Source organism: Procambarus clarkii, chromosome 46 (assembly GCF_040958095.1).
Source record: "Procambarus clarkii isolate CNS0578487 chromosome 46, FALCON_Pclarkii_2.0, whole genome shotgun sequence".
NCBI classification, from domain to species: Eukaryota; Metazoa; Arthropoda; class Malacostraca; order Decapoda; family Cambaridae; genus Procambarus; species Procambarus clarkii.
Window position 1 is genome coordinate 7,775,714 of NC_091195.1, and position 17,023 is coordinate 7,792,736.

The 17,023-nt window shown below is 49.7% G+C and overlaps 1 protein-coding gene across 2 annotated transcripts in view; it reads right to left on the reverse strand.

Annotated features, from left to right (window-relative positions):
• Positions 1–7,719: 7,719 nt before the first annotated feature.
• Positions 7,720–17,023, reverse strand: part of LOC138350629 (uncharacterized) — a 99,726-nt gene continuing 90,422 nt past the window's right edge. For both annotated transcript variants that reach the window (XM_069301675.1, XM_069301674.1), the window contains exon 3: positions 7,720–8,401. In XM_069301675.1, coding sequence (XP_069157776.1) covers positions 8,347–8,401 — 55 coding nt within the window. In that variant the 3' untranslated portion in view covers positions 7,720–8,346. The remainder of the gene's footprint in view (positions 8,402–17,023) is intronic.

The following is a 17,023-nucleotide window of genomic DNA, read 5'->3' on the forward strand; positions in this document are numbered from 1 at the left end:
AACTAGGCGGCAGCTTTACAGTCATGTGCTCCACACCCACCCAACTGGGCGGCAGCTTTACAGTCATGTGCTCCACACCCACCCAACTGGGCGGCAGCTTTACAGTCATGTGCATGCATTACCTACAGTAAGCAAATTTTGGATACTTCGCTAAGATTTCGGGCAGCACATCATTATGAATGAAGTACTTATACACATTTCATGGACACTATTGATGTTGTTATCTTTAAATTCCGCGATTTTTTCGCATTCCATTATATAATGACTCAAAGTATGCGAATAGTTCTGCTGACAGAGTTTACATTTAGTCAAATCTACATCATCAGATGTTACAAATTCCCAGAGGTACTTGTAGCCGAGCCTAAACCTAGCAGTGGTAACATTTAGAAGTCTGCTAGCATTATTGGATGACCCATAGACGTGCGATTCATCAAAGTTTATACAATATTGTGAAATTGAGAGTCAGTGTAGTAACATAAATTGGTAAATCATAAATATTGTAAGTTAAGAATCTGATGCATGTGTGTGTGTTGGGGGGGTAGGGGGTATACCCTTGGTAAGCGAGAGTGAAAAGTAACCTTACACGTTCTGCGGTCAATGTGGGGGGGGGGGGGGCGAGGGAGGGTGGGAGAGTCAAATCCACCCTCCAACATCTGGGTATAGTACCACCAGCCTCCACAACACTCCATCAGCCTCCAGCTGATGCTTGTAGATGCCTCATCTAACCTCACCTATGTCACACATTAACCTACAGTTCCTGTGATAATTAAACTCCTCATCACAGTGGCGTCTCACCAATATAAACTGTATTGGATTTTGTCCCGAAATAGCTATATGCTGACTGGACGTGTATGTATGTATGTATGTATGTATGTATGTATGTATGTATGTATGCATGTATATATGTATGTATGTATGTATGTATGTATGTACGCATGTATGTATGTATGTATGTATGTATGTATGTATGTATGTATGTACGCATGTACGCATGTATGTATGTATGTATGTATGTATGTATGTATGTATGTATGTATGTATGTATGTATGTGTGTGTGTGTATGTATTCCCAATCACGTTAAAGACTCCTCCTCTATCATCCGACCGACTGGGCCTGCAACCCTGGGAATTGGGCCTGTTGTTGGTTGGGGTTACCCCAGGCGTTTACTGGTGGAGGAGGGGCAGGAATGGTGATTGCTGCTTGTTGACGGGCTGTTGTCACCGTTTCCCTTGCTTGCTTGATTGCATCCTGTCTATGAGGACACAAATAAGAGATAGCAATGTGAGCACCATTGCATTGTGCACACTTGGGTGTTGGGCTTGTGCATTCCCTGTAGTTGTGTTCCCCAGCCCACCTGCTGCACTTGGGGATTTCAATGTTGCATGCACTAGAATAGTGGTCATACTGGAAGCATTGTTTGAGCTTGTAAAACCTCTGTAAGGTGATGTGGTCAGGGCCAGACTTGATGCCAAATGCAGAAAAGCCAAGGTAGCAAACTTGTGCTGCTTGCTCCGGTGAAGCCAGAAATAGCTTCAGTACTTGGTTGTTGTGGGACTGAGTTGTAAACCAGTGGGCCTGAATTAATTTAATATCCCTGTTTTTTCTCCAGATTTCTGCAGATATCTCGTCAACTGAGTGATCCATGATGATGTCATGGATCCTATGTACAAAGATGGTGCGTTTGGCTTGGAAGTTGGCCGGGGGATAGAGTGTGATCCCCTTCTCTAATAGTTTGTTCAGACTGTCGGTCGAAAGGAGTTCTGGAAGGTCTGCATTGTGTACCAACAAGATGGCTCCAGTTGTTATTTTGAACACATTTTTTGTAGGTAATCTGGGTGATATCATGAATTACTTCAAGTAGTTGGGCTGGAGAACGAATCTGGCCAGATTCGTCAGGGAACCTGACTTTGGCCGTCATGACCTTGTTGGGCCAGGAAGCCTAGTCTAATCTATACTATGGTGGATGTTTGTGTTGTGTCTTGGTAGACTAAGTGGCTGGTGGGTGTTAGTTCGGCCGAGGCCGCTAACTTCTGGTTGATAGGCAACTAGAGCTACTTGAACAGTTGGTAATTGAACCTATCGATAGCCTAAGCCTGCTACAAGGCTGTTAGTTGCCCGATCAAACCTTCGCGAGAATTTCAAAAACCCAGTTTTGGCTACCGCTCGGGAATGATCGTTTAGAATAGCGAAATACAAGAGGTAGAAACAGTTTAGAAAGACATCCTTATTCACATCTTAATTCTATGATTAGTGGGTTGGGCACTGGATATTGTGTGAGTGTGTGTGTGGAGTGTTGTTGTACAGGCAGGGAAAGAATGTGGAGGAGGTGGAGGGGGGAAGGATGAGGATGGGTTTATTTGGACATCATTTTGCTGTAAGGTCAGGTTCAGTCTCGTGTCCTGTATACAGCGCTGCTGTATAGTGTAGAATACTTATCTCTGAAAGTATTACATGTAATACAGGCCCAGAGGAATCTTCAACGACGTTCCTTTCTCTCTCATAATTTTATAATTTCATCACGAAATTCATAAACCGTTTTGTCTTTAAAGGCAATCAGAAATCCTTTGATTGTAAAACATTTGTTTTGTCTTAAATCCTGTTGATAATATGATGGTTAGAGCACTAGTTCTTGGTCTGGTCTGGGACAGGCAGCCATCTCTGGGACACCCAGCATCTTGCCACAGAGTATCCCAGCCATCTCTGGGACACCCAGCATCTTGCCACAGAGTATCCCAGCCATCTCTGGGACACCCAGCATCTTGCCACAGAGTATCCCAACCATCTCTGGGGCACCCAGCATCTTGCCACAGAGTATCCCAGCTATCTCTGGGACACCCAGCATCTTGCCACAGAGTATCCCAGCCATCTCTGGGACACCCAGCATCTTGCCACAGGGTATCCCAGCCATCTCTGGGGCACCCAGCATCTTGCCACAGAGTATCCCAGCCATCTCTGGGACACCCAGCATCTTGCCACAGAGTATCCCAGCCATCTCTGGGGCACCCAGCATCTTGCCACAGAGTATCCCAGCCATCTCTGGGACACCCAGCATCTTGCCACAGAGTATCCCAGCCATCTCTGGGACACCCAGCATCTTGCCACAGAGTATCCCAGCCATCTCTGGGACACCCAGCATCTTGCCACAGAGTATCCAACCATCTCTGTGGCACCCAGCGTCTTGCCACAGAGTATCCCAGCCATCTCTGGGACACCCAGCAACTTGCCGCCACAGGGTATCCCAGCCATCTCTGGGGCACGCAACATCTTGCCACAGAGTATCCCAGCCATCTCTGGGGCATCCAGCATCTTTCCACAGAGTATCCCAGCCATCTCTGGGACACCCAGCATCTTGCCACAGAGTATCCCAGCCATCTCTGGGGCACCCAGCATCTTGCCACAGAGTATCCCAGCCATCTCTGGGACACCCAGCATCTTGCCACAGAGTATCGCAGCCATCTCTGGGGCACCCAGCATCTTGCCACAGAGTATCCCAGCCATCTCTGGGGCACCCAGCATCTTGCCACAGAGTATCCCAGCCATCTCTGGGACACCCAGCAACTTGCCGCCACGGGGTATCCCAGCCATCTCTGGGACACCCAGCATCTTGCCACAGGGTATCCCAGCCATCTCTGGGGCACCCAGCATCTTGCCACAGAGTATCCCAGCCATCTCTGGGACACCCAGCATCTTGCCACAGAGTATCCCAGCCATCTCTGGGACACCCAGCATCTTGCTACAGAGTATCCCAGCCATCTCTGGGGCACCCAGCATCTTGCCACAGGGTTATCCCAGCCATCTCTGGGGCACCCAGCATCTTGCCACAGGGTATCCCAGTCATCTCTGGGGCACCCAGCATCTTGCCACAGGGTATCCCAGCCATCTCTGGGACACCCAGCATCTTGCCACAGGGTATCCCAGCATCCTGCCACAGGGTATCCCAGCATCTTGCCACAGGGTATCCCAGCATCTTGCCACAGGGTATCCCAGCCATCTCTGGGACACCCACCATCTTGCCACAGAGTATCCCAGCCATCTCTGGGACACCCAGCATCTTGCCTCAGAGTATCCCAGCCATCTCTGGGACACACAGCATCTTGCCAGAGAGTATCCCAGCCATCTCTGGGACACACAGCATCTTGCCAGAGAGTATCCCAATAATAGATGTAATTTGGAATGCTTTAACGTGACAATTCCAACCAGGCATAACTTCTATTAGTTTTTTAGAAGGATTCTCTCTCCCCTTCCTTAAACAGCACTGACATAACAGATGAAAAAAAAAGAGTAATTGAAACTGTTTTGATAGATATTACACTGAAGATTTGTGTTGACAGTTGCAATAATTGATATATGAATATTATCAAGTTTTCTGTTAAACAGACACTAAGCTTTTTCAGGTTAGCAATAGTGGCTTTCTCCCAGTTTAAATGTTTTAAGGTTGGTTACTGTTTTCACTGTCAGCAGCAACAGTTTGATAGTGAGGTATAATGAAGGTGAAGAATTTGAGAAAATTATCAAAATGAGACTTTCCTCTCCAATCATTTAAAGGAAAGTCAACGTAATATTAAACTGAGCATAAACAGTTTTGACCAGCACATGCAAAAGTTTTGTTAAATTTTAAAAGCCTAAGTCTTCTTGTATCGTACTAAGTTTTTCTTAATTTATTAAGAAAATTAATTAATTTTTTATCTACGTGGTTTATATACTTTAAATAAGACAGGTCTCAGGCCAGAGTCCTAAGGACCATTGGCGACGTTTACCACTCGGATTTGTCTTACTCTGTTTCTGTTGAAAAAGTCATATCATATACCACTAGCAAGTTAATACCTCCAAACAACAGGCCTCAGAAAATAAGGGCAAATAAAAATGTTTATATTGTTTAAAGTTATATGTTACTGTATTTCAAATAATGCATGTATTGACTTTAATAGTTGTAGTACTTTACTATATAAAATATAGTACAGTACTACTTACAGTATCAAAGCAGGCGTACATATTGTAGTTTCTTTACCTAAAGAAATTGTTCATTTAAAAGTGCAGAAGGACACTTACTGTATTAAACTACTTGAACAGTAAGCTGCTTACTGTATAAAAGACTTGTGCAGTACGTTACTTACTGTAATAAAGTAAGTGCCCAAAGGCTTCCTACTGTATTAGAGCAAGTTTACAATAGGATACTGATAATATGAAAGTACATATACGGTAAGCTGCTTAATGCATAATTGTAAGTTACAGTCGGCAACTTACTGTATTTAGTTGTACATTAAGCAACTTACAATAACACAGGTGTATATATGCTCCTGCTTGATCTTGAGGATAATAAGGTTAAGACAGACTAAAGTCAGACAAAAATTCCCAAATGTCTAAAATCCCTAAAATGTTACAATAACTAAGATCTCGTAACAAATAAAGACCCAAAACTAATAATAGTTATCCAATAAACAATAGTAAAGAAAGTCATATTGATAATAAAGTGTAGAAAATGCTAATATATCAATTACATACGAAAACTTATTCATAAAATCAGGAGACAAATGCTTATCTATACCTTCCAATACAGACTGGAAGGCTGCTTATCTATACCTTCCAGTACAGACTGGAAGGCTGCTTATCTATACCTTCCACTACAGACTGGAAGGCTGCTTATCTATACCTTCCAATACAGACTGGAAGGCAGCTTATCTATACCTTCCACTACAGACTGGAAGGCTGCTTATCTATACCTTCCACTACAGACTGGAAGGCTGCTTATCTATACCTTCCAATACAGACTGGAAGGCTGCTTATCTATACCTTCCAATACAGACTGGAAGGCTGCTTATCTATACCTTCCACTACAGACTGGAAGGCTACTTATCTACACCTTCCACTACAGACTGGAAGGCTGCTTATCTATACCTTCCACTACAGATTGGAAGGCTGCTTATCTATACCATCCACTACAGACTGGAAGGCTGCTTATCTATACCTTCCAATACAGACTGAAATGCTGCTTATCTATACCTTCTACACATAAGGGGTATAACTACCCGATCTCTCACAGTGTTCAAGAGAGAACTTGATAAGCTCTGATCAACCAGGCTGTGATTCATACGACAGTCTGCTAGCAGCCGCGTCCAACAGCCTGGTTAACCTGTCCAGCAACGAGGAGGGCTGGTCGAGGACCGGGCCGCGGGGACGGTAAGGCCCTAAACGGCCTCAAGGTAACCTCAAGGAAGGTACCGCCAGCACAATAAAATACATTCATACCTCCAACATGCCAAAACTCATACAAACAACGTATACCAAAACTCATTCTCACTATCATCAAAACAAAAACTCATTCATTCCACCAGCATACTAAAACTCATTCATTCCACCAGCATACAAAAACTCATTCATTCCACCAGCATACAAAAACTCATTCATTCCACCAGCATACAAAAACTCATTCATTCCACCAGCATACTAAAACTCATTCATTCCACCAGCATACAAAAACTCATCATTCCACCAGCATACAAAAACTCATTCATTCCACCAGCATACAAAAACTCATCATTCCACCAGCATACTAAAATGCAAACACTGGAACATCAAGGCCGTTGGGTACTGTCAACTGGGTGCCAACATGGGAATAACTGGAAATGACATTGCAGACGATGCTGCAAAACTTGCAACAAAGAGAAGAAATGTAGACATTTACATACCACAGAGTCTATCACAGATTAAGAAAGTAATTAGCAATAGAGCAATGCAGAAGAAATATAGTGACCAGTACACAGCAGTTGCAACATCAAGATCTGCGGGTTGGCACAAGAATTATACCAAATACGAACCACATATTTTGATGAAAGGAGTACATCATTGACATCTACACATGCACATCTGTAGATTACTGTACATCTACACATGTACATCTGTAGATTACTGTACATCTACACATGTACATCTGTAGATTACTGTACATCTACACGTGTACATCTGTAGATTACTGTACATCTACACATATACATCTGTAGATTACTGTACATCTACACATGTACATCTGTAGATTACTGTACATCTGCACATGTACATCTGTAGATTACTGTACATCTAAACATGTACATCTGTAGATTACTGTACATCTACACATGTACATCTGTAGATTACTGTACATCTACACATGTACATCTGTGGATTACTGTACATCTACACATGTACATCTAATCGTTGATGAGATGTAATCATCTCATTGAGAGATGTACATCATAATCATTGTCATATAATGTACATCTACATTGGTCTCGTGAGGCAGGTCTCAACAACCAGCTCCTCGTAGATGTGTCCTTGTACATTATTGGTCTCGTGAGGCTGGTCTCAACAACCAGCTCCTCGTAGATGTGTCCTTGTACATTATTGGTCTCGTGAGGCAGGTCTCAACAACCAGCTCCTCGTAGATGTGACCTAGTACATTATTGGTCTCGTGAGGCTGGTCTCAACAACCAGCTCCTCGTAGATGTGTCCTTGTACATTATTGGTCTCGTGAGGCTGGTCTCAACAACCAGCTCCTCGTAGATGTGTCCTTGTACATTAATTGGTCTCGTGAGGCAGGTCTCAACAACCAGCTCCTCGTAGATGTGTCCTTGTACATTAATGGTCTCGTGAGGCAGGTCTCAACAACCAGCTCCTCGTAGATGTGTCCTTGTACATTATTGGTCTCGTGAGGCATGGTCTCAACAACCAGCTCCTCGTAGATGTGTACTTGTACATTATTGGTCTCGTGAGGCTGGTCTCAACAACCAGCTCCTCGTAGATGTGTCCTTGTACATTATTGGTCTCGTGAGGCAGGTCTCAACAACCAGCTCCTCGTAGATGTGTCCTTGTACATTATTGGTCTCGTGAGGCAGGTCTCAACAACCGGCTCCTCGTAGATGTGTCCTTGTACATTATTGGTCTCGTGAGGCTGGTCTCAACAACCAGCTCCTCGTAGATGTGTCCTTGTACATTATTGGTCTCGTGAGGCAGGTCTCAACAACCAGCTCCTCGTAGATGTGTCCTTGTACATTATTGGTCTCGTGAGGCAGGTCTCAACAACCAGCTCCTCGTAGATGTGTCCTTGTACATTATTGGTCTCGTGAGGCTGGTCTCAACAACCAGCTCCTCGTAGATGTGTCCTTGTACATTATTGGTCTCGTGAGGCAGGTCTCAACAACCAGCTCCTCGTAGATGTGTCCTTGTACATTATTGGTCTCGTGAGGCTGGTCTCAACAATCTACAATATCAAAACACTCTTAAAATTGTTAAGCGACGCACCGAGCGAGAACAAGAAGTGCTGGAGGTAGTCCTTGTTCTCCTCACTGTCCCGGTTCCAAAACATAAGGATATCACCAGTGACGCCCCTCCGGTGAAGTCCTCGCAGGAGTCTCTCCACACCCACACCTGTAGATGAGAGGGAACACTGAAGCTCACACCTGGCTACTCTCCACACCCACACCTGCAGATGAGAGGGAACATTGCAGCTCACACCTGGCAACTCTCCCCTCCCACACCTGTAGACGAGAGGGAACATTGAAGCTCACACCTGGCAACTCTCCCCTCCCACACCTGTAGACGAGAGGGAACATTGAAGCCCACACCTGGCAACTCTCCACAACCACACCTGTAGATGAGAGGGAACATTGAAGCCCACATCTGGCAACTCTCCCCACCCACACCTGTAGATGAGAGGAAACATTGAAGCCCACACCTGGAAACTCTCCACACCCACACCTGTAGATGAGAGAGAACATTGCAGCTCACACCTGGCAGCTCTCCACACCCACACCTGTAGATGAGAGGGAACATTGCAGCTCAAACCTGGCAACTCTCCACACCCACACCTGCAGATGAGAGGGAACACTGAAGCTCATACCTGGCTACTCTCCACACCCACACCTGTAGATGAGAGGGAACATTGCAGCTCACACCTGGCAGCTCTCCACACCCACACCTGCAGATGAGAGGGAACATTGAAGCTCATACCTGGCTACTCTCCACACCCACTCCTGTAGATGAGAGGGAACATTGCAGCTCACACCTGGCAGCTCTCCACACCCACACCTGCAGATGAGAGGGAACATTGAAGCTCACACCTGGCAACTCCACACCCACACCTGTAGATAAGAGGGAACATTGCAGCTCACACCTGGAAGCTCTCCACACCCACACCTGCAGATAAGAGGGAACACTGAAGACGACACCTGACTACTCTCCACACCCACATCTGTAGATGAGAGGGAACTCTGAAGCCCACACCTGGCAGCTCTCCCCACCTACACCTGCAGATGAAAGGGAACACTAAAGCCCACACCTGGTTACTCCTCACACATATCTCTTAAGGAGGAGGAAGAGAATTGTAATACAGAGGAGGAGGAGGGTAGTGATGCAGAGGAGGAGGAGGGTAGTGGTGCAGAGGAGGAAGAGGGTAGTGGTGCAGAGGAGGAGGGTAGTGGTGCAGAAGAGGAGGAGGGAAGTGGTGCAGAGGAGGAGGGTAGTGATACAGTGGAGGAGGAGGGTAGTGGTGCAGAGGAGGAAGAGGGTAGTGGTGCAGAGGTGAAGGAGGGCAGAGGTGCAGAGGAGGAGGGTTGTGGTGCAGAAGAGGATGAGGGTAGTGGCGCAGAGGAGGAGGAGAGTAGTAGTGCAGAGGAGAAGGAGGGTAGTGGTGCAGAGGAGGAGGGTAGTGGTGCAGAGGAGGAGGAGGGTAGTGATGCAGAGGAGGAGGGTTGTGGTGCAGAAGAGGATGAGGGTAGTGGCGCAGAGGAGGAGGAGGGTAGTGGCGCAGGGGAGGAGGAGGGAAGTGGTGGAAAGAAGGAGGAGGGTAGTGGTGCAGAGGAGGAGGAGGATAGTGGTGCAGAGGAGGAGGGTAGTGGTGCAGAAGAGGAGGAGGGTAGTGGTGCAGAGGAGGAGGAGGGTAGTGGTGCAGGGGAGGAGGAGGAGGGTAGTAGTGCAGAGGAGGAGGAGGGTAGTAGTGCAGAGGAGGAGGAGGGTAGTGGTGCAGAGGAGGAAGAGGGTAGTGGTGCAGAGGACGAGGAGGGTAGTGGTGCAGAGGAGGAGGGTAGTGGTGCAGAGGAGGATGAGGGTAGTGGTGCAGAGGAGGAGGAGGATAGTGGTGCAGAGGAGGAGGGTAGTGGTGCAGAGGAGGAGGAAGGTAGTGGTGCAGAGGAGGAGGAAGGTAGTGGTGCAGAGCAGGAGGAGGGTAGTGGTGCAGAGGAGGGTAGTGGTGCAGAGGAGGAGGAGTGTAGTGGTGCAGAGGAGGAAGAGGGTAGTGGTGCAGAGAAGGAGGAGGGAAGTGGTGCAGAGGAGGAGAAGGGTAGTGGTGCAGAGGAGGTGGAGGAAAGTGGTGCAGAGCAGGAGGAAGGTAGAGGTGCAGAGGAGGAGGGTAGTGGTGCAGAGGAGGAAGGTAGTGGTGCAGAGTAGGATGAGGGAAGTGGTGCAGAGTAGGAAGAGGGTAGTGGTCCAGAGGGGGAGGGTAGTGGTGCAGAGGAGGAGGGTAGTGGTGCAGAGGAGGAGGAGGGTAGTGATGCAGAGGAGGAGGAGGGTATTGGTGCAGAGGAGGAGGAGGGTATTGGTGCAGAGGAGGAGGAGGAGAGTAGTGGTGCAGAGGAGGAGGGGCTAGTGGTGCTGAGGAGGAGGAGGGTAGTGGTGCAGAGGAGGAGGAGGGAAGTGGTGCAGAGCAGGAGGATAGTGATGCATAGGAGGAGGAGGAGGAGAATAGTGGTGCAGAGGAGGAGGAGGGTAGTGGTGCACAGGAAGAGGAGGGAAGTGGTGCAGAGGAGGAGGGTAGTGGTGCAAAGGAGGAGGAGGGAAGTGGTGCAGAGTAGGAGGAGGGTAGTGGTGCAGAGGAGGAGGAGGAGGAGGGTAGTGGTGCAAAGGAGGAGGGTAGTGGTGCAGAGGAGGAGGAGGGTAGTGGTGCAGAGGAGGAGGGGAGTGGTGCAGAAGAGGAGGAGGGTAGTCGTGCAGAGGAAGACGGGTAGTGGAGCAGAGGAGGGGGAGGGTAGTGGCGCAGAGGAGGAGGAGGGTAGTGGTGCAAAGGAGGAGGAGGGTAGTGGTGCAGAAGAGGAGGGGGAGGGTAGTGGCGCAGAGGAGGAGGGTAGTGGTGCAGAGGAGGAGGGGGAGGGTAGTGGCGCAGAGGAGGAGGGTAGTGGTGCAGAGGAGGAGGGTAATGGTGCAGAGGAGGATGAGGGTAATGGTGCTGAGGAGGATGAGGGTAATGGTGCTGAGGAGGATGAGGGTAGTGGTGCAGAGGAGGAGGAGGGTAGTGGTGCAGAGGAGGCGGGTAGTGGTGCAGAGGAGGAGGAGGGTAGTGGTGCAGAGGAGGAGGAGGGTAGTGGTGCAGAGGAAGAGGGTAGTGGAGCAGAGGAGGAGGAGGGGGAGGGTAGTGGCGCAGAGGAGGAGGAGGGTAGTGGTGCAAAGGAGGAGGAGGGTAGTGATGCAGACTAGGAGGGTAGTGGTACAGAGGACGAGGGTAGTGTTGCAGAGGAGGAGGGTAGTGGTGCAGAGGAGGAGGAGGGTAGTGGTAGAGAGGAAGAGGGTAGTGGTGCACAAGAGGAGGAGGAGGAGGGTAGTGATGCAGAGGAGGAGGGTAGTGGTGCAGAGGAGGAGGAGGGTAGTGGTGCAGAGAAGGAGGATGGTAGTGGTGCAGAGGAAGAGGATAGTGGTGGAGTGGAGGAGGAGGGTAGTGGTGCACAGGAGGAGGAGGAGGAGGAGGGTAGTGATGCAGAGGAGGAGGGTAGTGGTGCAGAGTAGGAGGAGGGTAGTGGTGCAGAGTAGGAGGACGGCAGTGGTGCAGAGGAGAATAAGGAGGGTAGTGGAGCAGAGGAAGAGGGTAGTGGTGGAGAGGAGGATGAGGGTAGTGGTGCAGAGGAGGGTAGTGGTGCAGAGGAGGAGGAGGGTAGTGGTGCAGAGGAGGAGGGTAGCGGTGCAGAGAAGGAGGAGGAGGGTGGTGGTGCAGAGGAGGAGGGTAGTGGTGCAGAGGAGGAGGGTAGTGGTGCAGAGGAGGAGGAGGGTAGCGGTGCAGAGGAGGAGGAGGAGGGTAGTGGTGCAGAGGAGGAGTAGGGTAGTGGTACAGAGGAGGAGGAGGGTAGTGGTGCAGAAGAGGAGGGTTGTGAGGATGAGGGTAGTGGCGCAGAGGAGGAGGAGGGTAGTGGTGCAGGGGAGGAGGAGGGAAGTGGTGGAAAGAAGGAGGAGGGTAGTGGTGCAGAGGAGGAGGAGGATAGTGGTGCAGAGGAGGAGGGTAGTGGTGCAGAAGAGGAGGAGGGTAGTGGTGCAGAGTAGGAGGAGGGTAGTGGTGCAGAGGAGGAGGAGGAGGGTAGTAGTGCAGAGGAGGAGGAGGGTAGTGGTGCAGAGGAGGAAGAGGGTAGTGGTGCAGAGGACGAGGAGGGTAGTGGTGCAGAGGAGGAGGAGGGTAGTGGTGCAGAGGAGGATGAGGGTAGTGGTGCAGAGGAGGAGGAGGATAGTGGTGCAGAGGAGGAGGGTAGTGGTGCAGAGGAGGAGGAAGGTAGTGGTGCAGAGGAGGAGGAGGGTAGTGGTGCAGAGGAGGAGGGTAGTGGTGCAGAGGAGGAGGAGTGTAGTGGTGCAGAGGAGGAGAACGGTAGTGGTGCAGAGGAGGAGGAGGGTAGTGGTGCAGAGGAGGAGGGTAGTGGTGCAGAGGAGGAGGAGTGTAGTGGTGCAGAGGAGGAAGAGGGTAGTGGTGCAGAGAAGGAGGAGGGAAGTGGTGCAGAGGAGGAGAAGGGTAGTGGTGCAGAGGAGGAGGAGGGAAGTGTTGCAGAGCAGGAGGAAGGTAGAGGTGCAGAGGAGGAGGGTAGTGGTGCACAGGAGGAAGGTAGTGGTGCAGAGTAGGATGACGGAAGTGGTGCAGAGTAGGAAGAGGGTAGTGGTCCAGAGGGGGAGGGTAATGGTGCAGAGGAGGAGGATGGTAGTGGTGCAGAGGAGAATGAGGAGGGTAGTGGAGCAGAGGAAGAGGATAGTGGTGGAGTGGAGGAGGAGGGTAGTGGTGCACAGGAGGAGGAGGAGGAGGAGGAGGGTAGTGATGCAGAGGAGGAGGGTAGTGGTGCAGAGTAGGAGGAGGGTAGTGGTGCAGAGTAGGAGGACGGCAGTGGTGCAGAGGAGAATGAGGAGGGTAGTGGAGCAGGAGGAAGAGGGTAGTGGTGGAGAGGAGGATGAGAGTAGTGGTGCAGAGGAGGGTAGTGGTGCAGAGGAGGAGGAGGGTAGTGGTGCAGAGGAGGAGGAGGGTAGTGGTGCAGAGGAGGAGGGTAGCGGTGCAGAGAAGGAGGAGGAGGGTGGTGGTGCAGAGGAGGAGGGTAGTGGTGCAGAGGAGGAGGGTAGTGGTGCAGAGGAGGAGGAGGGTAGCGGTGCAGAGGAGGAGGAGGAGGGTAGTGGTGCAGAGGAGGAGTAGGGTAGTGGTACAGAGGAGGAGGAGGGTAGTGGTGCAGAAGAGGAGGGTAGTGGTGAAGAGGAGGAGGGTAGTGGTGCAGAGGAGGAGGGTTGTGGTGCAGAAGAGGATGAGGGTAGTGGCGCAGAGGAGGAGGAGGGTAGTGGTGCAGGGGAGGAGGAGGGAAGTGGTGGAAAGAAGGAGGAGGGTAGTGGTGCAGAGGAGGAGGAGGATAGTGGTGCAGAGGAGGAGGGTAGTGGTGCAGAAGAGGAGGAGGGTAGTGGTGCAGAGGAGGAGGAGGGTAGTGGTGCAGAGGAGGAGGAGGAGGGTAGTAGTGCAGAGGAGGAGGAGGGTAGTGGTGCAGAGGAGGAAGAGGGTAGTGGTGCAGAGGACGAGGAGGGTAGTGGTGCAGAGGAGGAGGAGGGTAGTGGTGCAGAGGAGGATGAGGGTAGTGGTGCAGAGGAGGAGGAGGATAGTGGTGCAGAGGAGGAGGGTAGTGGTGCAGAGGAGGAGGAAGGTAGTGGTGCAGAGGAGGAGGAGGGTAGTGGTGCAGAGGAGGGTAGTGGTGCAGAGGAGGAGGAGTGTAGTGGTGCAGAGGAGGAAGAGGGTAGTGGTGCAGAGAAGGAGGAGGGAAGTGGTGCAGAGGAGGAGAAGGGTAGTGGTGCAGAGGAGGAGGAGGGAAGTGGTGCAGAGCAGGAGGAAGGTAGAGGTGAAGAGGAGGAGGGTAGTGGTGCACAGGAGGAAGGTAGTGGTGCAGAGTAAGATGACGGAAGTGGTGCAGAGTAGGAAGAGGGTAGTGGTCCAGAGGGGGAGGGTAGTGGTGCAGAGGAGGAGGAGGGTAGTGGTGCAGAGGAGGAGGAGGGTAGTGATGCAGAGGAGGAGGAGGGTATTGGTGCAGAGGAGGAGGAGGAGAGTAGTGGTGCAGAGGAGGAGGGGGCTAGTGGTGCTGAGGAGGAGGAGGGTAGTGGTGCAGAGGAGGAGGAAGGAAGTGGTGCAGAGCAGGAGGAGGATAGTGATGCAGAGGAGGAGGAGGAGGAGAATAGTGGTGCAGAGGAGGAGGAGGGTAGTGGTGCACAGGAAGAGGAGGGAAGTGGTGCAGAGGAGGAGGGTAGTGGTGCAAAGGAGGAGGAGGGAAGTGGTGCAGAGTAGGAGGAGGGTAGTGGTGCAGAGGAGGAGGAGGAGGGTAGTGGTGCAAAGGAGGAGGGTAGTGGTGCAGATGAGGAGGAGGGTAGTGGTGCAGATGAGGAGGAGGGTAGTGGTGCAGAGGAGGAGGGTAGTGGTGCAGAAGAGGAGGAGGGTAGTCGTGCAGAGGAAGAGGGTAGTGGAGCAGAGGAGGGGGAGGGTAGTGGCGCAGAGGAGGAGGAGGGTAGTGGTGCAAAGGAGGAGGAGGGTAGTGGTGCAGAGGAGGAGGGGGAGGGTAGTGGCACAGAGGAGGAGGGTAGTGGTGCAGAGGAGGAGGGGGAGGGTAGTGGCGCAGAGGAGGAGGGTACTGGTGCAGAGGAGGAGGGTAATGGTGCAGAGGAGGATGAGGGTAATGGTGCTGAGGAGGATGAGGGTAGTGGTGCAGAGGAGGAGGAGGGTAGTGGTGCAGAGGAGGAGGGTAGTGGTGCAGAGGAGGAGGAGGGTAGTGGTGCAGAGGAGGGTAGTGGTGCAGAGGAAGAGGGTAGTGGAGCAGAGGAGGAGGAGGGGGAGGGTAGTGGCGCAGAGGAGGAGGAGGGTAGTGGTGCAAAGGAGGAGGAGGGTAGTGATGCAGACTAGGAGGAGGGTAGTGGTACAGAGGACGAGGAGGGTAGTGTTGCAGAGGAGGAGGGTAGTGGTGCAGAGGTGGAGGAGGGTAGTGGTAGAGAGAAAGAGGGTAGTGGTGCACAGGAGGAGGAGGAGGAGGGTAGTGATGCAGAGGAGGAGGGACAGTTCATAAATGGCCTCCTCACGGAGTCAAATGCAGTATTTGGAGCTTTCACAGAAACCCATGCAGGGGAATTGTTGGACAGTGAGATCTGGATTCCAGGATATAACCTATACAGGTGTGATAGGAAAATTAGGTCACATGGAGGAGTGGGTCTGTATATTAGGGAAGACCTTGCATGCTCGGAGCTCCTAAACGTTACAAATGAGGTGGTAGAGGTACTGGGATTAAAAATAGAGAAAATAAATTTAGTGATTATACTAATATACAAACCGCCAGATGCAACGGCTGAGGAATTTACAGAACAGATAAGCAAAATAGAGAATAGCCTTGATAATTTGGAGAACCCGATACCTGATATTATTTTCCTAGGTGACTTCAACTTGCCTAGTCTCAGGTGGAAAATAGCAAACAATAATATTATACCAGGAAATCTATCAGGACCTAACCAACCACAGATTAGAGAACTACTTAGATTCTGTGACAAATTTTCACTCAATCAGCAGATATCGGAGCCAACGAGAAATGAAAATATTCTAGATCTGGTCTTTACGAACAATGAAGACATTATCAGAGACATTACGATATCAGATACCACATACTCAGATCACAAACTCATTGAAGTGCAAACGACCATCAATACTCAGAATAGACCTAAAACGTTGATAAAGCGAGAGGGGCTATTCAGTAAATTCAATTTTAATAATAAAAGGATAGACTGGGAGATAATAAACAGGGAACTTACAAACATTCCATGGGGAACTGTTCTAAATAATACAAGTCCTACAGAAGGAATAGAAAAACTTACTTCAGAAGCGTATCAAGTCTGTCTGAAACATGTTCCTTTGAGGAAAGCCAGAAAGAGATCTAACGTAGAAAGAGAACGCAGACGACACTATAAACGCAGGAAAAAAATAACGGAACTGCTTATGCAGACACGAATTTCCCGTCAGAGAAGGAATAATTTAAATAGGGAGATTGAAGAAATCGAGCGGAAATTGAAACACTCATATGAAACTGAAGAAAGGCAGTTAGAACAGAAAGCAATTCAGGAAATAAAGAAAAATCCAAAATATTTCTTCTCATATGCGAAATCAAAAGCAAAAACCACTGCCAGTATTGGACCTATTCGTACAAGTGAAGGTTCATACACGGAGGATGACAAAGAAATTAGTGAAATCCTAAAAAAGCAGTATGAGGACATGCTTAGCACTCCAATCAACAACATGAAGGTGGAAGATCCAGACAATTTCTTTATGCGGGATATTCAAACCCCGGTAAATATAACTGATATAAACACGAGCGCACTAAATTTTGAAAAAGAAATTGAAAACATGCCCATGCACTCGGCCCCAGGTCCAGACTCATGGAATTCAATATTTATAAAGAAATGCAAAGTGCCGGTAGCACAGGCACTCAGTATAGTGTGGAGGAAGAGCTTGGACACGGGGGAGATACCAGATGCACTTAAAGTAGCAGACATAGCCCCTCTACACAAGGGAGGGAGCAAAGCATTGGCAAAAAATTATAGACCAGTTGCACTAACATCGCACATCATAAAAGTATTTGAGAGAGTGATTAGGAGTCAGGTCACCAATTTCATGGAGACCAATGGCCTTCATAACCCAGGCCAACATGGATTTCGAGCGGGAAGATCGTGCCTCTCACAGCTACTTGAGCACTACGACAAAGTCACTGAGGCATTAGAAGAGAAACAGAATGCTGATGTGATATACACGGACTTCGC